Source organism: Solea solea, chromosome 12 (assembly GCF_958295425.1).
Source record: "Solea solea chromosome 12, fSolSol10.1, whole genome shotgun sequence".
Lineage (NCBI taxonomy): Eukaryota > Metazoa > Chordata > Actinopteri > Pleuronectiformes > Soleidae > Solea > Solea solea.
The window spans coordinates 20,284,967-20,304,105 of record NC_081145.1 but is presented as its reverse complement, the minus strand read 5'-3'; the positions used below and the strand labels follow the sequence as shown (position 1 = coordinate 20,304,105).

The 19,139-nt window shown below is 40.1% G+C and overlaps 2 protein-coding genes across 2 annotated transcripts; both read left to right on the top strand.

The window, feature by feature from the left end:
• Positions 1 to 347: 347 nt before the first annotated feature.
• Positions 348 to 6,563, top strand: LOC131470137 (mixed lineage kinase domain-like protein). Its single transcript, XM_058645745.1, has 11 exons — positions 348 to 438; positions 1,110 to 1,563; positions 2,065 to 2,163; positions 2,854 to 3,031; positions 3,933 to 4,033; positions 4,137 to 4,272; positions 4,429 to 4,513; positions 4,608 to 4,756; positions 4,853 to 4,902; positions 5,766 to 5,906; positions 6,004 to 6,563. The coding sequence occupies exons 2-11, from the start codon at positions 1,116 to 1,118 to the stop codon at positions 6,051 to 6,053; spliced, it is 1,437 nt and encodes a 478-aa protein (XP_058501728.1). The 5' UTR covers positions 348 to 438; positions 1,110 to 1,115; the 3' UTR covers positions 6,054 to 6,563.
• Positions 6,564 to 8,055: 1,492 nt separating this feature from the next.
• On the top strand, positions 8,056 to 18,289 carry rfwd3 (ring finger and WD repeat domain 3). Its single transcript, XM_058646421.1, has 13 exons — positions 8,056 to 8,259; positions 9,820 to 10,115; positions 10,519 to 10,787; positions 10,932 to 10,987; positions 11,092 to 11,289; positions 11,406 to 11,497; positions 12,650 to 12,764; positions 13,453 to 13,690; positions 14,526 to 14,676; positions 14,791 to 14,967; positions 15,190 to 15,404; positions 16,150 to 16,364; positions 16,746 to 18,289. The coding sequence occupies exons 2-13, from the start codon at positions 9,820 to 9,822 to the stop codon at positions 16,887 to 16,889; spliced, it is 2,166 nt and encodes a 721-aa protein (XP_058502404.1). The 5' UTR covers positions 8,056 to 8,259; the 3' UTR covers positions 16,890 to 18,289.
• The last annotated feature ends 850 nt before the right edge of the window (positions 18,290 to 19,139 follow it).

The following is a 19,139-nucleotide window of genomic DNA, read 5'->3' as shown; positions in this document are numbered from 1 at the left end:
ATTCAGAGATGAGAGATATCCAGCTGCAACGTGCGACTTCACCAAGAGATATAGCTTACACTACCTCTAAAATGTGACAATTCTTTGAACATTTAATTCCAGGCTTCTCACGGATCATCCATACTAATACACCCACAACCCTGAGTGTGTCACACACACACACATAAAACATTCAGGCCTCATCTGCTCAGCACCTTCATCAATGTGCAGTGAGTGTTGCCTCAGTGTTGCTTCAAGGGTAAGGTAATAAATCCTGAGTGAGTCAGCAAAGATGAACATCAGCAAAAACCCTGGGGGTGGGGAGGGAGCAGGAAGAGACGAACAGGAAGTCATGAGCAAATGAGGGACGACTTAAAGCCGACAGAAGCCAGTTTCATTTTCTCCCGGCACACCTAAGCTGAGACCGAGGACTTCTGTCTGTTGACAACCACTCCCAAGGTAAATGATCTTTTTGTTATTTGGCGTAAGGTTGTTGACTCTGAGAACAAGCTTGTTTTTTTTACATTCAGGGCACAACACGCCTCTTTGATATCATAGTTCCTGCATATTGTAATGTTTGTTTGCAGTTTCTGGCCAAAGAGGAACTGTGTGAAACCTGATGAAAACTTGCACCAAGTGTCATATTATCCCTTGAGGGGGAGAAGTCTATGATTATCATCTTGCTGCTTGTTCCAACATGAATTTCATGACTGAGTACTGACTCTTCTGGCTCTGTGTATACGGAGGAGCGGGTGCTGCTCACATGAATGTAAAGACATGGTTGAAAGCACATGACGAAGTGTTTACAAAGTCACATGGTTTACAGAGCTAATATTAGCTTCTTATTGTACAGCATTTGGGTGGGAGCATACTATATAAAGTATTTAAATAATGATTCTATGATTTCTGCACAAGTTTTGACATTCACGATGGCTTTAGTCACTACCTTTCCTCTTCCACCCCCAGCAGATCAAAACAGCTGAGGGGTTAAATCATCTTGAAGCATTCGTTCAGCTCAGTTCGGATCTGGTCATATCACTAGCTCACTTATATTGGGGTTGTGCTGCATTCAGATCTGATTTATTCAATATCATCATTGTAAATTAATCCCTCCCTCCCTGTCTCTCCAGCTGATAATGGATATTATAGACCCCATCCTGTCCATTGCCTCAGAAATCTACACCCTGGTTGAAAATGTAAAGGCCAATAAAAAACGCTGCCAGCGAGTGTCTGATCGAGTCAGAGCTCTGGAGGATCTGGTGAGATCCATCAAAGAGAGGGGTACAATCCAAGACTCTGCTGACGTTGGGCAATCCCTCAAAGAACTCTCCATCACTCTGAAATCAGCACAGCATCTCATCAAGAAGTACACCTCAGCCAACTGGATGCAACGAATCCTCAAGTCCAGCAGCCACGGAGATGAATTCAACAGTGTGAACGAACGTCTCAACGATGCGTTCCAGGTGCTGTCCGGAGCTCTGCAGGTGGAGCACGGGAACATGCTGTACCAGGTGTTTGAACTGAGCTCCAGAGTGAAAGAGGATGAGGTTGACGGGAAGGCGGATGATGCAGAGCTGAAGGAATGTGAGGGAATCATTTTCATTGAGCTTAAATCATACGAATCCATTTATTATCTATACTTACATTTGATCTTGCAGTTTCATTCTTAAAAAAATGAAAGGTGAAAAAAAATGCGGGGAGCTTAACACAAGTTAACCACAAGTTCCTGACCAACAGTGCAGAAACTGAGGACTCTTTGACCATTCATGCCTAGACATAAGAATGATTTACCTGTTTAGTCAGGAAAATATGGCATGAACATAGAATTACATCATATTCACTGGACAAACTAACATCCCAAACATAGACTTTTAAAAAAAAAAGAAGTTCATGGATATGAATTCCAGTTTGGTCCTGGCTTTTTTTTCTGCATGAATCCTAGTCTCCTCTCACGGTGCAAAGATGCAGTTTGAGTTTGAATGTTTCCTTTCTACACGTCAAATAATAGCAATTAGAGCAATAACTTTTAGTTTTCATTGTAGAGTCTGGTTGTTTTTGTGTCATCTGTGTCAATCTGGTCCACAGTGCTCCTGGAATACATGAAGAATCAGCAGGAGAAAATGGACGCCATGCATAGAGAATTTGAAAACGTCAAAGTCAATGTGGAAAAGGTCATGGAGATGTGTGAGTGCACCGAAACACACACACACGACTGATATTGATTTTAAACACAGAGTCAGATTTATTAAGTGTTTCCAATCAGCACTGGCCCCCGGAAATCCAATACCAGTCAGGCTGTCAATAAATCAGTTTCCACAATGATTTGTTAGAGCAGCTCCAGTTCATCATCGTCATCATCATCATCATCATCATCATCGTCATCAACATTTATTTATTTATTTCCACAGGGTCAGCATGCTGAGCTGCGTTTATCTATCCCATCTCCCTGTGGGATGCTCTGGGAAGATCAGTAACAGTTCAATTCTTGTTAAAGCAGCAGTAATCAAACTTTTAATACAATAATTCACAAAGTAACAATATGTCAACAATATGAAAGGTGTCTCTGTGTCGCAGATCACTGTTTATCTGTCAGATAAGATAAAGTAGTCCTTTATTAGTCCCGGGGGGGGGGGGGGGGCTCTCCCGGAGGAACCCAACACAGACACAGGGAGAACATGCAAGCTCCACACCCAGCACCTTATCGCTGTAAGACAACAGTGCTAACCACTAATCCACCATGCTATGATGTGAGAGTTTTGAGATGCCATTTCATTCACAGGCTCCACTCTAAATGAATGATCATGCCCCTCTGTGAATGTAATCAATAGTCTTAATAGACATTTTGAGAAACACCGTCTGTGTGCTTTTTTACAGTGAATAAGCCTCGTGTCACCGACGAGGACATCCGAATGATCAGGCCAGATGAGCTGAAGTACGACCTTCCCAAAAATCCCTTCATGAAAACGTCGACCTCTGAGGTCTACAAAGGAGAGTATCATGGATTTGCAGTGGTCATCAAGAGATACATAGACCCTGTGAACCCCAGCCCAAGGTCTGTGCTCTACCGTAGACTGATATGAATCAAAATACAGGAAGATAATTGTCTCACTGGTGGTTTATGCGGCCCTATATGTACCTCCAGGAACATGTAAATTATGGGGATAAAATGCACACAGCACAAAAATCTAATCTAAATCTTTCAGTTAGTTATAATTATTTTGGTTTTACTTTGAATCATCTGAACTGATCCTTTAAACAAGACCAAATTGATTTGAATTAAAAGACACTGTGATCACTGTAAGATCAAGAGAATGTTGTCCTGCAAATGACTATTGCCAAGCTCCCAGCCACCTTGACAGCAATAGAACGAATCACTGTTGTTGTTGTATAATCTTTTACTTTACCACCACCTGCTGGACTGGACTGAGTCAAGTTTTCATGTCTTTTAGTTCCCTGAAAGTTTAGTTATGTGCATAAAATCTCCTGTTACTTTGCAGTGAAAACATGGCATATAATAATTTTGAAGAAAATGTATTTATATTTAAAATTCACAAATTATTAGTTTGAGATTCAGTTTTTCTTTAATCTCAGATTTCTGACTTTTTTCTCAGAATTCTGACTTTAAGATCAGAATTCTGACTTTAAACTCAGAATGACTGTTTCCTCAGAATTCTGACTTTAATCTCAGAATTCTGATTCTTTTCTCAGAATTCTGATTTTAATCTCAGAATTCAACTGTTTCCTCAGAATTATGACTTTAATCTCAGAATTCTGTCTTTTTCTTTAATCTCAGAATTCTGATTTTTTTTCTCTCAGAAATTCTCATGAATTCATGCTGTTTTAATTATTTTTCTTTCAATTTATGTAGCCCTAATACTCATTACATTATAGTTGACTGTATTCAGGTAGACACGTTATATTTGACGCACATCATTATTCTCCCCATCATGTAGGGAGGTGCGGTCTGTCTTCAATAAGGAAGTTGAAACCATGAGACGTTTTGAGTCGCCCAACATCCTGCGAATGTTTGGCATCTGTGTCCAGGATGAGGACGGTGAGCAGCAGTGAGGATGTTTAAAAATCACAGTGGATCCATCCACATAGTAGCTTTCAAGTCATAGTACTGTGATCTGTGTCTGTGTTTGCTTGTACTGTAGGGCCCAATCCCCAGTTCCTCATCATCATGGAGTACTGCGAGAAGGGAAGTCTCAGACAGGTTCTGGACTCTGAAGCCAAACTGTCATGGATCAGGAAAGCTCGTATGTGTTTCGATGCAGCACAAGGAATCTACCGGTGAGTGTAAAACGTTTTATTCTCCTGTGTCAGATTCCCTGCTTTAACAGAGAAAAGAGGTGGGAATCTTTACGCTTGAAGGTGAGAATGAAAAAAACAAAATGTAACGTTCTCCTGCTCCAACCATGACCAATAAAAAGATATTTTTTTCCCTAGACTGCACCAAACTGAAGTCAAAAGTAAAGTTCATGGGTGCATCAACAGCAGCAAGTTTCTGGTCGCTGAAGGCTACAGAGTAAAGGTGCGAAAATCCGGGCATGCTGGGATGCTTTCATCCCATTTAATTGTACTCTCTGAGGCTGAAGCAGTGGTGTGTTTTTAATTGTTTTTTGCAGCTGGGAGGTTTTGAACTGGCCAAAACAGAGACGTCACTGAAGAAGCCGATAAAGGAAAAAGATAGAGAGATCAGGTCCTTGTGCTACTCCTCTCCACAGATGCTCAGTGACATCAACCACGTCTACAGTAAAGAGTGTGAGATGTACAGGTCAGATAAGAGCTGGGATATCAACTGTTACACTTACATTACCTGACATGAACCATGGACTAACAACTGAATTCATAAACAAATGTTGTCCTTCAGCTTTGGTATCGTCCTGTGGGAAATTGCAACACGTAAGAGACCTTTTGAAGGTAAGAATTTAAAGAGTGGCCATTTATCATATACAGGGTTCCTACAGCTTAAAGCAAGTTAAATTTAATACTTTTTTAAGACTTTTTAAATGCCACTTGGAGTGAAATTTAAGACCAATTTTACAGTAAACAAAAACAGCAAAGCTGCCCAAAACACATTAGTTTGGGACAACGTTGCCCAAATGTTTATTTCAACATAAAACATAACTTTTTGGTCCAGTGCAAAAGTTAGAATATCGAATTCCCAGTGTTGGTATTGTGACGTCCTGCACGAAAACTGTTTTACTGGTTCAGCTAAATCTGCTTAATGTTACTGCAAGAGGCATTTGACTAAAAAAAACTAATAACTGATAATAATAATAATTAATATTAATAATTATTTTGAGATTTTCACTTACAAATATATATAAAACCATATCAATCATTAAATTATAGTTGAGAATTGAGTCTCAGGTGAGGGCAGAAAAACACACTCGTTTTATACATGACATATGACCCAGTATGACAATGTCTCCTCTGAAATGCTCCAGTAATATTTAAGTTTTATTTATTAATCCTTTATGTTTTTGACAGTGAGAAAGCTATGACCTATAATCAATGATCTATTAACGTAACTGTCAATTTGATGGCTTACTTACTTACTAAAAAACATAAGCCTTCTACAGATACAGTTGCAACTGTAACAATTGATAATTGTTGTGAAATATTTTAATGCATCATTAATAAATTGTACAATAAACCTTGACTTTTCCCTTACTGTTGTACTCCCTAACGATGCAATAGTTACTGTAACAGTTTTTTCCAAAATCAGTTAAAAGGTAATTCCTCATTCACCCGGTCTCACACTTCCTTGCTTGTTTCAGGGTTTTCAGATAAGGAAATATATCAGAAAGTGTGCAAAGACAAATGTCAAGAAATGCTTCCTGATGACTGTCCTGAGTCACTTGAACAACTGATCAAGGCCTGCCGAAGCTTTGACAGCTTCCACAGACCATCTTCAGGAGGTAAATAAGTTGCTGTCATCACATTGAGATATCTGTAGTTTTCAGTGGATGATTATTGATTAATAACAATAAAAAAAAACTTTTTTTTTCTCCTTAGTGCTGCTGGACAAACTGCGCAGTGTGGTGACACAGTTAGAGGAGCAATAGCACTCTTCCTTCTCATGGCTCCTCATCAGAAAGAAAAAAGTCTCACTAACTACAAGAATGTACAAACTACTAAAAGTTAAAGTTAGTCTGTATCATGTGCACTTAGTTGTATCATGGTGGTTAATATCAATCCATCCACGATAGACGGATAAAATGTGATTTAAAAAGAAAGGGTCCTATACTTCTGCCACAACCTTCAGGTGTTGCGGGGAACTTAAACTAATGGAAGACAAAAAAATCTTCCACACTAACACAAGTTGTGTGTGAATTAAAGTGCATTTATGTATGCTGATTTTCTGGGTGCTATACACCAAACATTGTTGTGCAATGTAATTCATTTCAGAATTCATTTCAATTCAGATTTGGTCATTTGCTGTATAACTAAACATACTGTCTTTTAAAGCTTTGGCCTGTATTTGCTACAAGTTCTCTAACCCTGTGTTTGTCACAAGAGATAAACCTGTCATAGTGAACTGCTGTTGTCACTTTAAAATAAAACCATTTGGATTCCGTTGCCTCAGAATACAACTTTTATGTACAGTACACTTTAGGAAGGGGCCTTTACGTAAGGCCCTTGACCATCATGTTTCTATACAGCAGTCTGAACAGACAAACCAGTGTGAGTTGTGTGTTTATTCCCTTTAAACTGAAGAAGATGTTGATTAAAGATTAGAGGGACTCTACTGTCATTGAATGAGTGCAGTACTCATACAATGAAATTAAGTTAGACATCTAACCCGAAAGTGCAATAAGTGCAAAAAAACAGTGCAGATATATGCAAACGGTGAAATGGTAAAGCGACAGTGTAATGTTTTGATCTCCCAGGACAGTGGAGGTGTATTGTCCATATGGTTATCAGTTGTGGCCTGGGAAGCAAAGACCCCCCCAATTTGTGTTGCTTTGATCCTGCTCTAGGGTGGAATTCGCATCAGGGGCCCAGACTTTCACAGTCTTTGCTGAAGGTTTCACACATGCATTTGGGGAGAAGGAACAATTAAAGGTGATATGAATGTCCCAGATGGGAGAGGGGAGTTGCTCCTGATGGCTGTGACGGGAGAGTGTGAATGGGTATGAAAGATGAGGGATAAGAAATGAATGAAAGTGTGAGTGAATGGGTGAATGTTAGTGTATAGCAGCTTTGAACAAGACCAGAAAAGTGCTATATCAATACAAACCATTGTATTTATGGCATTTATATAGGGCACCTACTGAACATCACATTCTCACACTGCAGGGACATCATTTACAGCATATCATCAATTTTTATCACTGAGATTGGCATTTTGTATACAGCACTGAATTGAGAGAAGTCATTTTATCATATTCCTCTAAGGACACCCATTGGGACACTGTCACGTAGGGGCAGTAGGGAACTTCATAATGGCTCCCTTCTTGATTTCAAGGGCACCCAAAGGTAATTACGTTGCAAGGGCATATTATAGGGCACTGCATCACTTTTCTCCTTTAGAAACAATGATTTAAAAAAAAAAAAAGTTTATATTAAGCTTTAGAGGCCACAAATGAATGTCAGCCAGTAGGGCATTTCCTCAAGTTTTTACCACTCAAGAGGGCCCTTTAGCACACTGCTGGGCCTTGGTGTCAAACTCGTGGCCCGTGGGCCACATGCGGCTCTCCAATCGATTTCATGTGGCCCTCCACATGATATCAAGCTATAATGAGTCATTTCTGTTTCTGTTTTCTTTTTTTTATTAATAGATTCACTTTGCCTCACACATTTTTATTGTGAACTAAATATTGTTGCATATCAGAACAAACACCTTTATTTTGAAATTCTTCAATCCAATGCAACTTTAATAAAAACTAAAATGTCATGTTGTATATAATTTTAAGGTCATACTCAGGTGCCTTTCCCCAAAAATGTTGCAAAGTAAAAAAAAAATATATCTGAGCATTCATACAGGTAGACTACAGTCACCTGAAGCTTGTGAAACAGTAAGCGTGTCTATCTTCGCAACAAACGATCTTCGGCGGTGACGTCGCGGCAGGATGGGGCGGGCTGACTGGACTGGCGCGGGGAGATTCGATCCCTGTGACCGTGGTCCTGACTTAAATAAAACACTCCCTGCGTGGAAGTTAAGCACAGTCAGACCACTTTGCGATGCCTCTCTGCTGCGGACTCATGTCGTTGCCTGTCGTGGTGTTTTAGATCGTAACCAGCGGCTGTTGAACCGCCACCTCCACACAGGTCGGTGTTTGTGTTGGTTCTACCTGACCGCCCCTGTCTGAGCATAGCTAACTCGGTTTTGCTAACTCGTTGAAACAAAAAAATACTTATGCGTAATGACAACCCACAGACAATAACACCAGCGGTTGTTTATTTACTCATACACACGTGTGATATCAATCGGGCTTTGGTTTCATGGTTGTCAGCGTCTCATAACCTCACAGATGCTAATGCTAAGTTTAGCTCAACCTCCGGTTATGACTTGGACATTTAAAGCAGATAATTGAATTATAGCGAATGTTTTTCTGTCCTACTGCAACGTTGTATTAGTGCTGATGATATGCAACATCTGTAACTAAGATGCCTTACGTTTTCACTGAATGCAAATACCCTGTTGTAGCTTTTATTTACTTGAGGCCTCGGGCTGTAGTACTGTGCTTAACCGGGGAACGCAGCACCTTCCTGCCGCCGCTGTTAGCTGTTAGCCACCGCACATAAACGGTATATCGGTCAATTAAGGATGAGACAATGTACGTTTTTGTCGCACATCGCGATAAATAACATTCATAATTAAACGATCGTGGCGAATTTATTTAATTGTGAATGGTGTTAATGATCATAGTTTTGTAACAACACAACTTAAGTAATGTTTTTGTGACTTCTGTGACAACACTACATGATTTTCTAATATCTGCTTGGTAACATCAGTAGCAACATTAAGTCATCTCCATCCTCTGTATCTTTAAGCTATTATAAAATATTCAGTGATATTATCAATGTATATTTGTTCACATCATATTACGCCTACTGATACTTGCCAAATTAAGATCGACTGATAGCTCAGTCCATTTAGGCCTATCGCCTATTGATACATGCCAAATTAAGATCGACTGATAGCTCAGTCCATTTAAGGCCTATAATCTAAGACAGTAATTAAATTGTTTTGCAATTATGGTGAAAAAATATTGTGACTTACAATAGTTTTATTCTGCAATTCAAGCATTGTTGTGAAAAGGGTTTCTGAAGGCAGTTACACATTTAGTTAAGCTGTGATTTTCAGTTAAGAAAAATCCTTCTATTAGTCTATGATGCCAATAATACCACGTTACAGTGATTCTGTGATAATTAATATATTGCAAAACAATAGCGATACGTCGCAATATCTGTCTAACTGAAGAAAACAAAAAGTCAAAAGTAGGATTTTCTATTTATTCACAACGTAGAGAACACAGCACATTAAGTCTATGCATTGAACGTGGGTGGAGCATCTCTTATTGTAGATTTTGCTGACATTATTCCGGTGTAAACTCGCTCTTCTTCGGCCAGGTAACTTCCGCCCAAGTTTCCCTCATTCATTTGAGAAACGCCACCATGAGATGACATGAAGTAGCAACACCTGGCGATTGGTGCAAAAGATAGTCATGGAAAAAACTACAGTGAAGAAGTTCATTGTCATGTTAAAGAATTTAAGTTCAAGAAACTAAAAAGCAACTAAAAGTATGTAGTTGTAGTAGAAGTGTATGCCCATCATTAACATATGGGATTGTACTGTCAGAAAATAACAAACTGCTGTATCCACAGATGGAGGCCATGGAGGTGGACTCCATCGCTGTAGAGATTCACAGAGGAGCCAGCAGTCAGCCACAGGCTGCTCTTGCAGCCCAGGCTGACGACACCAACACACAGCACATCATTATAGACTCCGGCAGCAGCACCGAGGTGGATGACGATGAAGATGATGACAACAATGGTGGACAGGGGGCAGCTCGAGCTCCTCCCCGGCTTCCCGCGACTTGGGCGTTTAGTCAGAGGGCGGTGGGCAGGACCGCAACAACGCCATCAGCGGCTCAGGGGACGCCCATTAGGAGGAGAGTCAGGTAATCAAATAATACACACATTTGGCTTGGATTATGAACCTACAGAGAATTATCAAAGAAACTATGGTTGAAAATAGTGAATCAATTAGCATCTTAAAAGCCACATATTTCCTGCAGGTTGTGGTGGAGAGGAAAATTAAATAGTCAATTAGTATCTGATAAATATAAAAATGGCCCTCAAATTTCAACCCAGTTGGTTGCCTATGTATTATTTTAAGTGAAGATGTTAGACATTAGACAAATCCCCCCCAAAAATACATGTCGGAGTCCAGAGACTAGAATAATCCAGGGTGTATTGAAGTTTAGGCTCAATGGGGTAGTACAACACTTACTAAGATATTATGTGCTGGTTTTTCCTTTTAATTTGTTGCCCATCTGTACATTTCATTGTGTGGTGCTTCAGACAAGGCCTCAGGGTGCACTACCCCAGCCAGACTGCGGCACCCTCCAGAGGCTTTCCAGACTTCCTTCTCCGGGCCCCGGCTGCCAGTGTGGCTGAGCCAGAGTCCGGCAGCACCACAGAGGTCAGCGAATCGGATGAAGAGGACAGAGCAGGGGGAGAGGCGGATCAAAGCACATCTGCCGCTGTGTTGTCTTCTCACCCTGTCCTACCTGCAGGTCCTCACCTCAACACCCTCCATCATCCACAACCTCAGAATCCTGGTTCAGTCAGTGAGTCTGAGTGAAATTTCATTTGTTGTCAACATACCAATGTTGTGCAGGATTTTATAAATTGAGCTCCTGCTCTCCGACATATGTACATTTTATGCTTTACAGTAGTGCTCTAGATCCAGTGTGTATCTGCTCTGTGTTCAGGCTCCAGCTCAGCTGTAGACAATGAGAAGACTGAAGCTCAACATCAAGGCACCAAGGTACACTCCAGATCCATTTACCAATTGTCCAGTTTTTTTAATTTTAAACACTCTGGGTCCCTAAACAAAGGCATGACTTTAATTGTTATGATCTCTATCTGCAGTTGGTCCCTGGAGCCTCATCGTCCATGCAGTCTTCTCTCGGTGATGAAAGTGAAGGTGACTCGTGTACCATCTGCTTCGAGGCATGGACAACAGCAGGTGAACACAGGCTGTCTGCTCTGCGTTGTGGACACCTTTTCGGCTTCACCTGCATTCAACGCTGGTTGAAAGCTCAGGGCTCTGCTGCTAAATGTCCGCAGGTTAGTGTCCGAAAGTACCCTTCACTAAAATAGTGAAGTAGGTGAAAGATTGTTGTCATTGTCTGGATGGTGTTGTGTTTATTGACCCACTGATTGTCCCTGATATTTCTCTATAGTGTAACAAGAAAGCGAAGCGTACAGACATTGTGTTGCTGTATGCCCCCAAGCTTAGAGCACTGGACAACTCTGAGCAAGAGAGCTTAAAGAAGTGAGTGACTTTTTCTTTGTTTCTTTGTTAGAACAGCGGAGCATTAGTTAAGTGTGATGAACTAACTTGTATGAAGCTCTGGACGTCATGTGACTCCTTTTGTTTAAACCTCCATGTTGGCACAAATAGCTTCTGCAAAAATTAACAGTGCCAATGCTGGTTTCAAGCCAACAGAGTTCACTGTTCACTTTAAATCCACACAGATCGAGCAAATCTTGTAACAACAGACTGGTGCATGAAACCCTCATAATGCCCCGGGGTGATTTTCACAGCTATTGAAATAGCATGGAATGGAAATGTTTTTCCAGATTTGCATTATGTTACTTTGGAGAATGCTTAGAAATGTCAACAAAAGCATGTTAAATAAGATATTAAAGCTAGTAGGTCTTGAATTCTGTACTCGATATGAAGTGATTGCTACGCAAACAAAATCCATTACCTGTGGATTTCCATCCCTCTGCATTCTATGCTGGATTTGAAGGCATTCCACCTCGGTCTCTTGGGATCTTGAGATTCAGTAAAATATTGTACTATACTACGCTCGTCCCGGACTGTTTTGGCATCCAGGAGCACAACAGCTATTCGCCATCTACTCTTGTTATGAATACAGCTGGCGATGAGACAACTTACCTGGCATATTACCTTCTACATATGTTGCCTGGTATATACGTCCATGGATTTTAATATTGCAGTTTCCTGTCAAAATAGCTTTGTTTTTGATTCCGACTTTTGCATGATGGGTCTGCATGATGTCAGCTATTGTAGCTCTATTGAGACAGACCCCTCCCCTCAGGCAGGAAGCTGAAGGGGCATCAAGGCCAGAACAACTAGGTTCAACAACAGCTTCTTTCCAGAGGCTGTATTTAAACCCAAATTAGAAAGGGATTGACTCCTTTTCAGGGATTTGCTGTTTTGTTGTCCCCGCTCATCAGATTGCAACATTGATGTCCTTCCTCTCAACATGTGCTGAATTTCTGACAGTTTTTAATAATGCAAAGTAACTTTTCACTTGTCATTTCATCCCATGTCACATGTGAGGTATACCTGCGAATGCAATTGGGAGTACTTGGGGACAAATGTTTGGTTTGAGCAGCAGTTTTTTTTTTGTCACTGCAACCTGCCCTTTTTGACTGTGTGTGTTTGTGTGTGCAGGTCTTTGGAGCAGGAGCAGTCCCTGAGGAGGAAGGCTGAACTGGAATCGGCTCAGTACAAACTCAAACTACAGGTCATCACCAACAAATATGGACAAGTAGAGCAAGAGCTGCAGGTAAAACCTTGATATTGATGTGATTATGAATTAATGTTTTGGAATTACTCCTATCATGATTATCATCTTGTCCAAGTTAACACTTAGGGATTTTTAAAATAGACAGCAACAATATTTTGAAAGCGAATTACCACTATATGTTTTTACCACTTCGGAGGGTACATAAACAATGTTAGATACTATAGCCACCGTTTTCGCATTTACAGTCCCCTTCAAACCTAATGGAAGAGTGAGGCCAATTCCTTCATTCTTGCTGTATATTTGAAATATTTGGGTTTAACATAAGTAGATGAATAAAAGACAAGTGATCAGTATTTCAGCTTTGTTTTGCTGTATGTCGTGTTGATTCTTTAGACGTTTTATCGAATTACTTACTGCTGACATTGCAACACATTCGCTGATTGCTGCACACCTGCTTGGCTCACTTGAAGATCTGTAAAGTGATATCGGGTGCAGCAGTGTCAAATACAAATACACGTACAAGTACACAAGGACAGCATTGTACCAGATATGCTGGTATCGGTATCTGCCTCCCTAAATATTACTACTGTATATACATTCTTTAAGTAATTATTTTTCTTTCTGTTGCAAATTTTGATTTTTTTTGTACCAGATATGTGCGTAGATAAATTTTCTGATGGCCTCCAGGTTAAATTCCTCCCTCCTTCTTCTATCCCTGGTTTTGTAGGAGCTGAGATCTCTTATGGCCCAGGCTGGTAGAACTTCAATCCCATCCTCCTCCTCCTTGGGGTCGGTCACAGTCCTTGGCCTCACACACAGGGGGGACGGCTCCAGAGTGGCTCAGTACAGCTTCTCCAAGGCAATTTTGGTGTCTCAGGCTGGAGGCTGCAGAGTTTTGTCATACTGTGAACCTCTGAGTTGCTTGCTGGCCTCACAGCCTTCTCCTCAACCCACACTGGTGCCTGGTGAGTCTACTTTCTTCACTGTTTGAAAGATGTTGGTGCAAATTGATATATCGAAGCATGATTAATGAGAACCTCACTGCAGGATGAACATTTACCATGTCAGGTCTATTACAAGTTTCTCTGCAGCACCACCTTCAGACCAAAATATGTATTATTGAATCCAGGAACTCTTTAGATCTTAGAGAAATGGCCCAGTATATTGGCAAAGGCATTTTGTTTTGTTTCTGAGCTCTTAAAATTGAGTTTTTTGGGTGTGTGTTTTAGTCGGGATGGGTGTACATATTAATATTTAATATATTTTTAGTATCTCTAATATTGTATATGTCGTATAATATGCATAAACAAGATATTTGGGTTTAGATTCAGTTTGTTGTGACCTGTACCAGGTGGAATCATCTCTATATACAGAATAATGTTGAAAAAATATGTATACATTCAGGCAGGACAACTGAGGCTAATTGAGTTGAATCTTTTCTTGATTTGCCACTGTGAACCATAAGAGAATTTCACACATCTGTGTGGAAGTTTTGTCTTCATCAGTCATGAGAAAACTGACACAGACGCCCACATTTGCTTTCTGAGAGGCTCTTTTTGTCATTTAAAATGTTGGTTCATTTTTCACTGTGTAAATGTACAGCGAAACATAAATTAAAAAAAAAATTGGGGACATTACATTCTTATTGGAATGCAATGGTATCAGTGAGCTGTCTTTGCCTTGTGTGCAGTAAAAGCTGCCAACATTTTTCATGAGTCATTGCTTAAATATTTGAATTGAGTCTTATTCTGCAGAAAGAAAGTCTTCTCAACAGGCAACTTTTCTGTGTCCTCTGCTTAGGTTGTGGGGTGAAAAAAGTGAGCGTGGTCAACATGAAGGCTAGTCAGTACGTTCCCATCCACAGTAAACAGATCAGAGGCTTGTCTTTCAATAGACAGAATGACAGTCTGCTGCTGTCTGCTGCCCTGGACAACACCATCAAACTGACCAGGTATTCTTAAAACATGATGGAAAAAGAGTCTCACTGGCTTTCCTTTTACACCTCTGTAACCAGAGCCTCACAGATATATAATGAGAGTCAATGATATCATTGTGTATGTTACAGTTTGGTGACCAACACAGTGGTTCAGACCTACAATGCAGGTAAACCAGTGTGGAGCTGCTGTTGGTGTTTGGACAACAGTAACTACGTCTACGCTGGTCTGATCAATGGCTCGGTGCTCGTCTATGACACCAGAGACACCAGCACACATGTCCAGGAGCTGGAGCCGCTTCGTTCCAGGTACATGCACTAACGCATACTGTTACACTTAAACATAATACCAGCAAATGTTTTTTACTTTTTCATTATTTTGTTCATGTTTTTTGTTAAAATTATTAATGACAGGTCACAATAATGGACCACCACTGCTGCCAAAAGTTGAATTTAAATCCTTTTATACTGTAAATTGTGTGTGTGTTTTTTATAAATTTATTTCCAGAAAACTAAATCTTTCTGTCTCAGGTGTCCTGTGGCGTCTCTGTGCTACATTCCACGGGCAGCATCAAGCTCTTTCCCTTGTGGTGGGCTGATAGCAGGATCTCTGGAGGGAGGGTGTTTCTGGGAGCAGGTCTCAGGAACCACATACAGACCACATGTCCTCCCACTGGAGGCCGCCGGTTGTACCGACATCCAGGTGGAGACCGAGAGTCGTCACTGTCTGGTCACATACAGGCCAGGTGAGATCCAGATCTTGTATATTGTAATTGTGTCATTTAGCCTAGTTGTTGGTGCAGAACAGCAGATGAAAAAAGGAAGAACCTTGAAATAAGATCCCAGTCCAAGTTAGGAATCCATATAGTAACCACACTCATTAATTATGCCTTAGGTTTTAGGGCACCACCAGCTTTATTGTATTTATGTTTGAGCATGGTGTGATTAAATATGTAAGAAACATTTTTCACAGCAGATATTTTTTTATGTGAAATAATTGGACAAACAAGATTTTACCAATAACATTAACTGGATTCCACTCCAGGTGTAAGAGACCCAGGGTTGTGCTATTGTTCAAGTCTAAGGTTAGGTCACACCAAATGCCTGACAGAAGAACATTTTTTTTCTTCTGAAAAATGTTATTTTATAACATGTTATTTTAATACTACAGACATGTTTGCTGCATTTTCTGGACGTGTTCCAATAAAGTGTTAATAAAATATTATACTGTATGGACATTATAGCTTTGCTAAAAAAAATTATTTTGTACAGTACTGTAAATGGAATGTTGATGAATTTCTCTGAGTACTGAGGTGACATCTTCATGTCTTGCTTTGTCATGGTGGAAGTTCACAAACCAGTGACTTTTTGGAAGTTTTGCCTTGGTTAATTGAGACAACAGTCATTCCAGCTCTAGTTCAGGCAGCGTAATAGAAGAAGATGCATGTTGGTTTGAGTTTCCTGCACAAAGGTTCTTAATTTCTCTTGCAGGACGTTCCAACCCGTCTCTGCGCTGCGTCCTGATGGCTCTGAACAGAACGCCTCAGCAGGACTCAAGTGAGCTGCCCAGCTGCTCCTGCTCTCCAATGCAGACGTTCAGTGCTGGCTCATCCTGTAAACTGCTCACCAAGAATGCAGTCTTCAAAAGGCCAGATGGAGGGGGGATGCTGGTCTGTGCTGGGGATGAAGCCTCCAACTCTACCATGGTCAGTCCTCTCTCCAATTTATTTTAAGAAACAAGAAAATTGGTTCATGTGTAACCTGACTTTTAATATTGATTTGAAGTGTTTTGGTGTTGTGTTTTAGTTTTTATCACATTAGAATTCCAGATTTTGATTTTTGGAGTACTTTTTATTTCAAAGTCTTATTTTTGTACTTTGTACATTTTATACCTTTTTAATTGAGGAATTTATCTTTAGTTTATTTCACTTTTCATTTTGATTGTTTAATGTATTTCTATTCAAGGTACTAAATGCTGTCTTGGCAATATTCTCAACAACCTTCTCCTGTCTTTTCCTTTCTTTTCATCTTCACTTTCCATTCACCCTTTCCCTCCTGTGCTTGTCATTTTTCCTCCCCCTCCACAGGTGTGGGACGCTGGCAGTGGTTCTCTGCTTCAGAAGCTTCCGGCTGACCTCCCGGTGTTGGACATCAGTCCATTTTCTGTGAATGGGGAGCACTTCTTGGCTTCATTGACTGAGAAGATGCTTAAACTCTATAAGTGGGACTGAACACTGGTTTCCCCCTGAAACATCAGAAAAAAGAACCACAGTCTTGGAGCACAATACATGATGTATGGGAATTAAATGCTGCTAGATTTTTTATGTGTTTAAACAGAAACATTTTGTTTTGGGTTTTTAAAAAAAAAGCAAACCTACACATTACTGCAATTGGTGACATTTGATCTGCCCCGATCAGGTGTGTATTATTTGGACTCACTAAGGTTGTGCTGCTGCTCCCATAGGAAGAAATAAGATTGGATTTTGGTACATTTCTAAGGTTAAATATTTAATAATGTGTGTGTGTCCTTACATCCTTCTCTGTCTGGAACTGGTGAAGATGAACACATACAAGTGTGTTGGCCTGTTTTTGCTCTTGAACTACAAAACCTATGTGTCTCTAATGTTTTAATTACATGTACACAGATTATTTTGTCCCATGTAAAATGAGACACCAGATTGGTGAAACCTGTTGAAATCATCTAATCTATTACACCAGGTCTGGGGCTGCATCTAGCTACTGCTTCAACTTCTCAGTCTTTATCCCCATTTTAAGGATTAAAGGATGAGCACCACCTGTGTAACTGGAGCTCATATATCTTTTACAAAACTATTAATACTTTTCTTGGTGATACGATCATCTCTTAAGATGTATATCTCTCATTCCAGACAGACGGTGCCAATGGCAGACACTTGTCTGATTGAAAAGCATTAGTTGTAAGAAGGATGTTGACAGAAAGCAGACGCTCTGAGATTGAGAACAGGGTGCAAGACAAATGTGTTTATTGTGGACGGGGCTTTGAATAGCATGTTTGTTTTCCCTTTTCTATTTTAGATCGAATGACACAAGCTTGTCACTGCAGTGCCTTGTAGTTACTCAATAGAATGTCTAAAAGTCAGAAGATCCTTTAATCCGCCAAAAGCAATTGGTGATCTGGTTGCAACAGTGTCTCCGACTCAGTTCACAGTTCATCTAAACTTGATCACACCTGATGCGATTTGAAAAATACTAACGTTGACAACAGATTATCAACAACTATTGCATGAAGTACTGCCTGTTGCCACCAGATCCGCAACAGCTGAAACCTGTTTCACTTGATTCACTGGTGATTGGGTAAGATCATTTCACGAGAGTTTTCATTATGACCCCAGCAGTATAGCCTCAGTGATGGAATTTGAGTGACTGAACTTCTTTTGTCCTACCACTTTTTAAAGCAAAGCAGATCGTGTTCATCTTCTGGCTTTGTTTCCATTTTCTCATCATTCACCTCGCAACCAGAACATTAAGTGCCAAAGGACTCTGTTGCTGTTGACCTTTTTGCTTGTTCTTTCTAAAGAATGTTGTAAATATGTATATTTGCTGCCGTTTGAGTACAACTTCAAAGTTAATAAAAATGACAAGTTATTTTTTATCAGTTTTCTTAATATGTCTCTTGTGTTTTCAACATTTTACATTGCAACAATATTGTAGTGTCATTTTCTACATATCCCAGACTTTCATGCCATCAAGTCATTAATTTATTGGTTTAGCAGATAAAATGTTATGAATTTTCAATGGGTGTTGTAGTAGAATCTCATTTTTGCAATGACAATTGCACACTACGACAATAACGGCTCTAGTGCAAATCTGTGACGGGATAATACAATCTAACAGGGTGCTGCTTTCAAGGGAGACTCGTAAATTCCTGCTTAAAATGTCAGTGGAGGAAAACATTGTATTTAATGTACATCGTCTGGTCCAGCAGTAAGAGTGACAACAGACCTATTTTAAGGTCACATTGACATGAAAGTATTTTAAAATTTGGTCTGTAGATTTTATCATTTAATTAAAAAAAAAAACAATCACAGTAAGCCTGTTATATGTACTTTAATGAAGGGCCTTGCTTTATGGAGGCCATCATGTGCTGCCATGATTCTACGGCAGCTGCAGTGGACAAATGCCACAGCATTTATTTAGAATTTTGGGGCAGAAGCAGTCTAAGGCGAAACTTGCTGTTTGGTCAGTGGAGTCCTCTGTTTGTTACAATATGCAGTCTTACCCTGAGCTTTGAAGATACAATTAGGTTTATAATGCCACCCATTTCACCCATTCTTCCGCACATAAAATTAGCTGTGCAAAATCGGGCACACTTTGAAGAACACCTACCCATGGTGTTGGTATGATTGGATGACGCAAAGCACGAGTAAATTATTCATGAGCCGCCCACTTTCATCCTGGAAAGAAACGAGAAAATTGTATCTACGGAAATTCCTATTATTCCG

What these genes read in the sequence shown, in the direction of transcription:
- LOC131470137 (XM_058645745.1), top strand. Translation starts at nt 1,116, where the DNA reads ATGGATATTATAGACCCCATCCTGTCCATTGCCTCAGAAATCTACACC. An exon ending in AAAGAGTGTGAGATGTACAG is followed by an intron (nt 4,757 to 4,852) that starts GTCAGATAAGAG and finishes GTTGTCCTTCAG; the next exon opens with CTTTGGTATCGTCCTGTGGG. An exon ending in CCACAGACCATCTTCAGGAG is followed by an intron (nt 5,907 to 6,003) that starts GTAAATAAGTTG and finishes TTTTCTCCTTAG; the next exon opens with TGCTGCTGGACAAACTGCGC.
- rfwd3 (XM_058646421.1), top strand. Translation starts at nt 9,820, where the DNA reads ATGGAGGCCATGGAGGTGGACTCCATCGCTGTAGAGATTCACAGAGGA. An exon ending in CTCAACATCAAGGCACCAAG is followed by an intron (nt 10,988 to 11,091) that starts GTACACTCCAGA and finishes CTCTATCTGCAG; the next exon opens with TTGGTCCCTGGAGCCTCATC. An exon ending in CTGCTGCTAAATGTCCGCAG is followed by an intron (nt 11,290 to 11,405) that starts GTTAGTGTCCGA and finishes ATTTCTCTATAG; the next exon opens with TGTAACAAGAAAGCGAAGCG.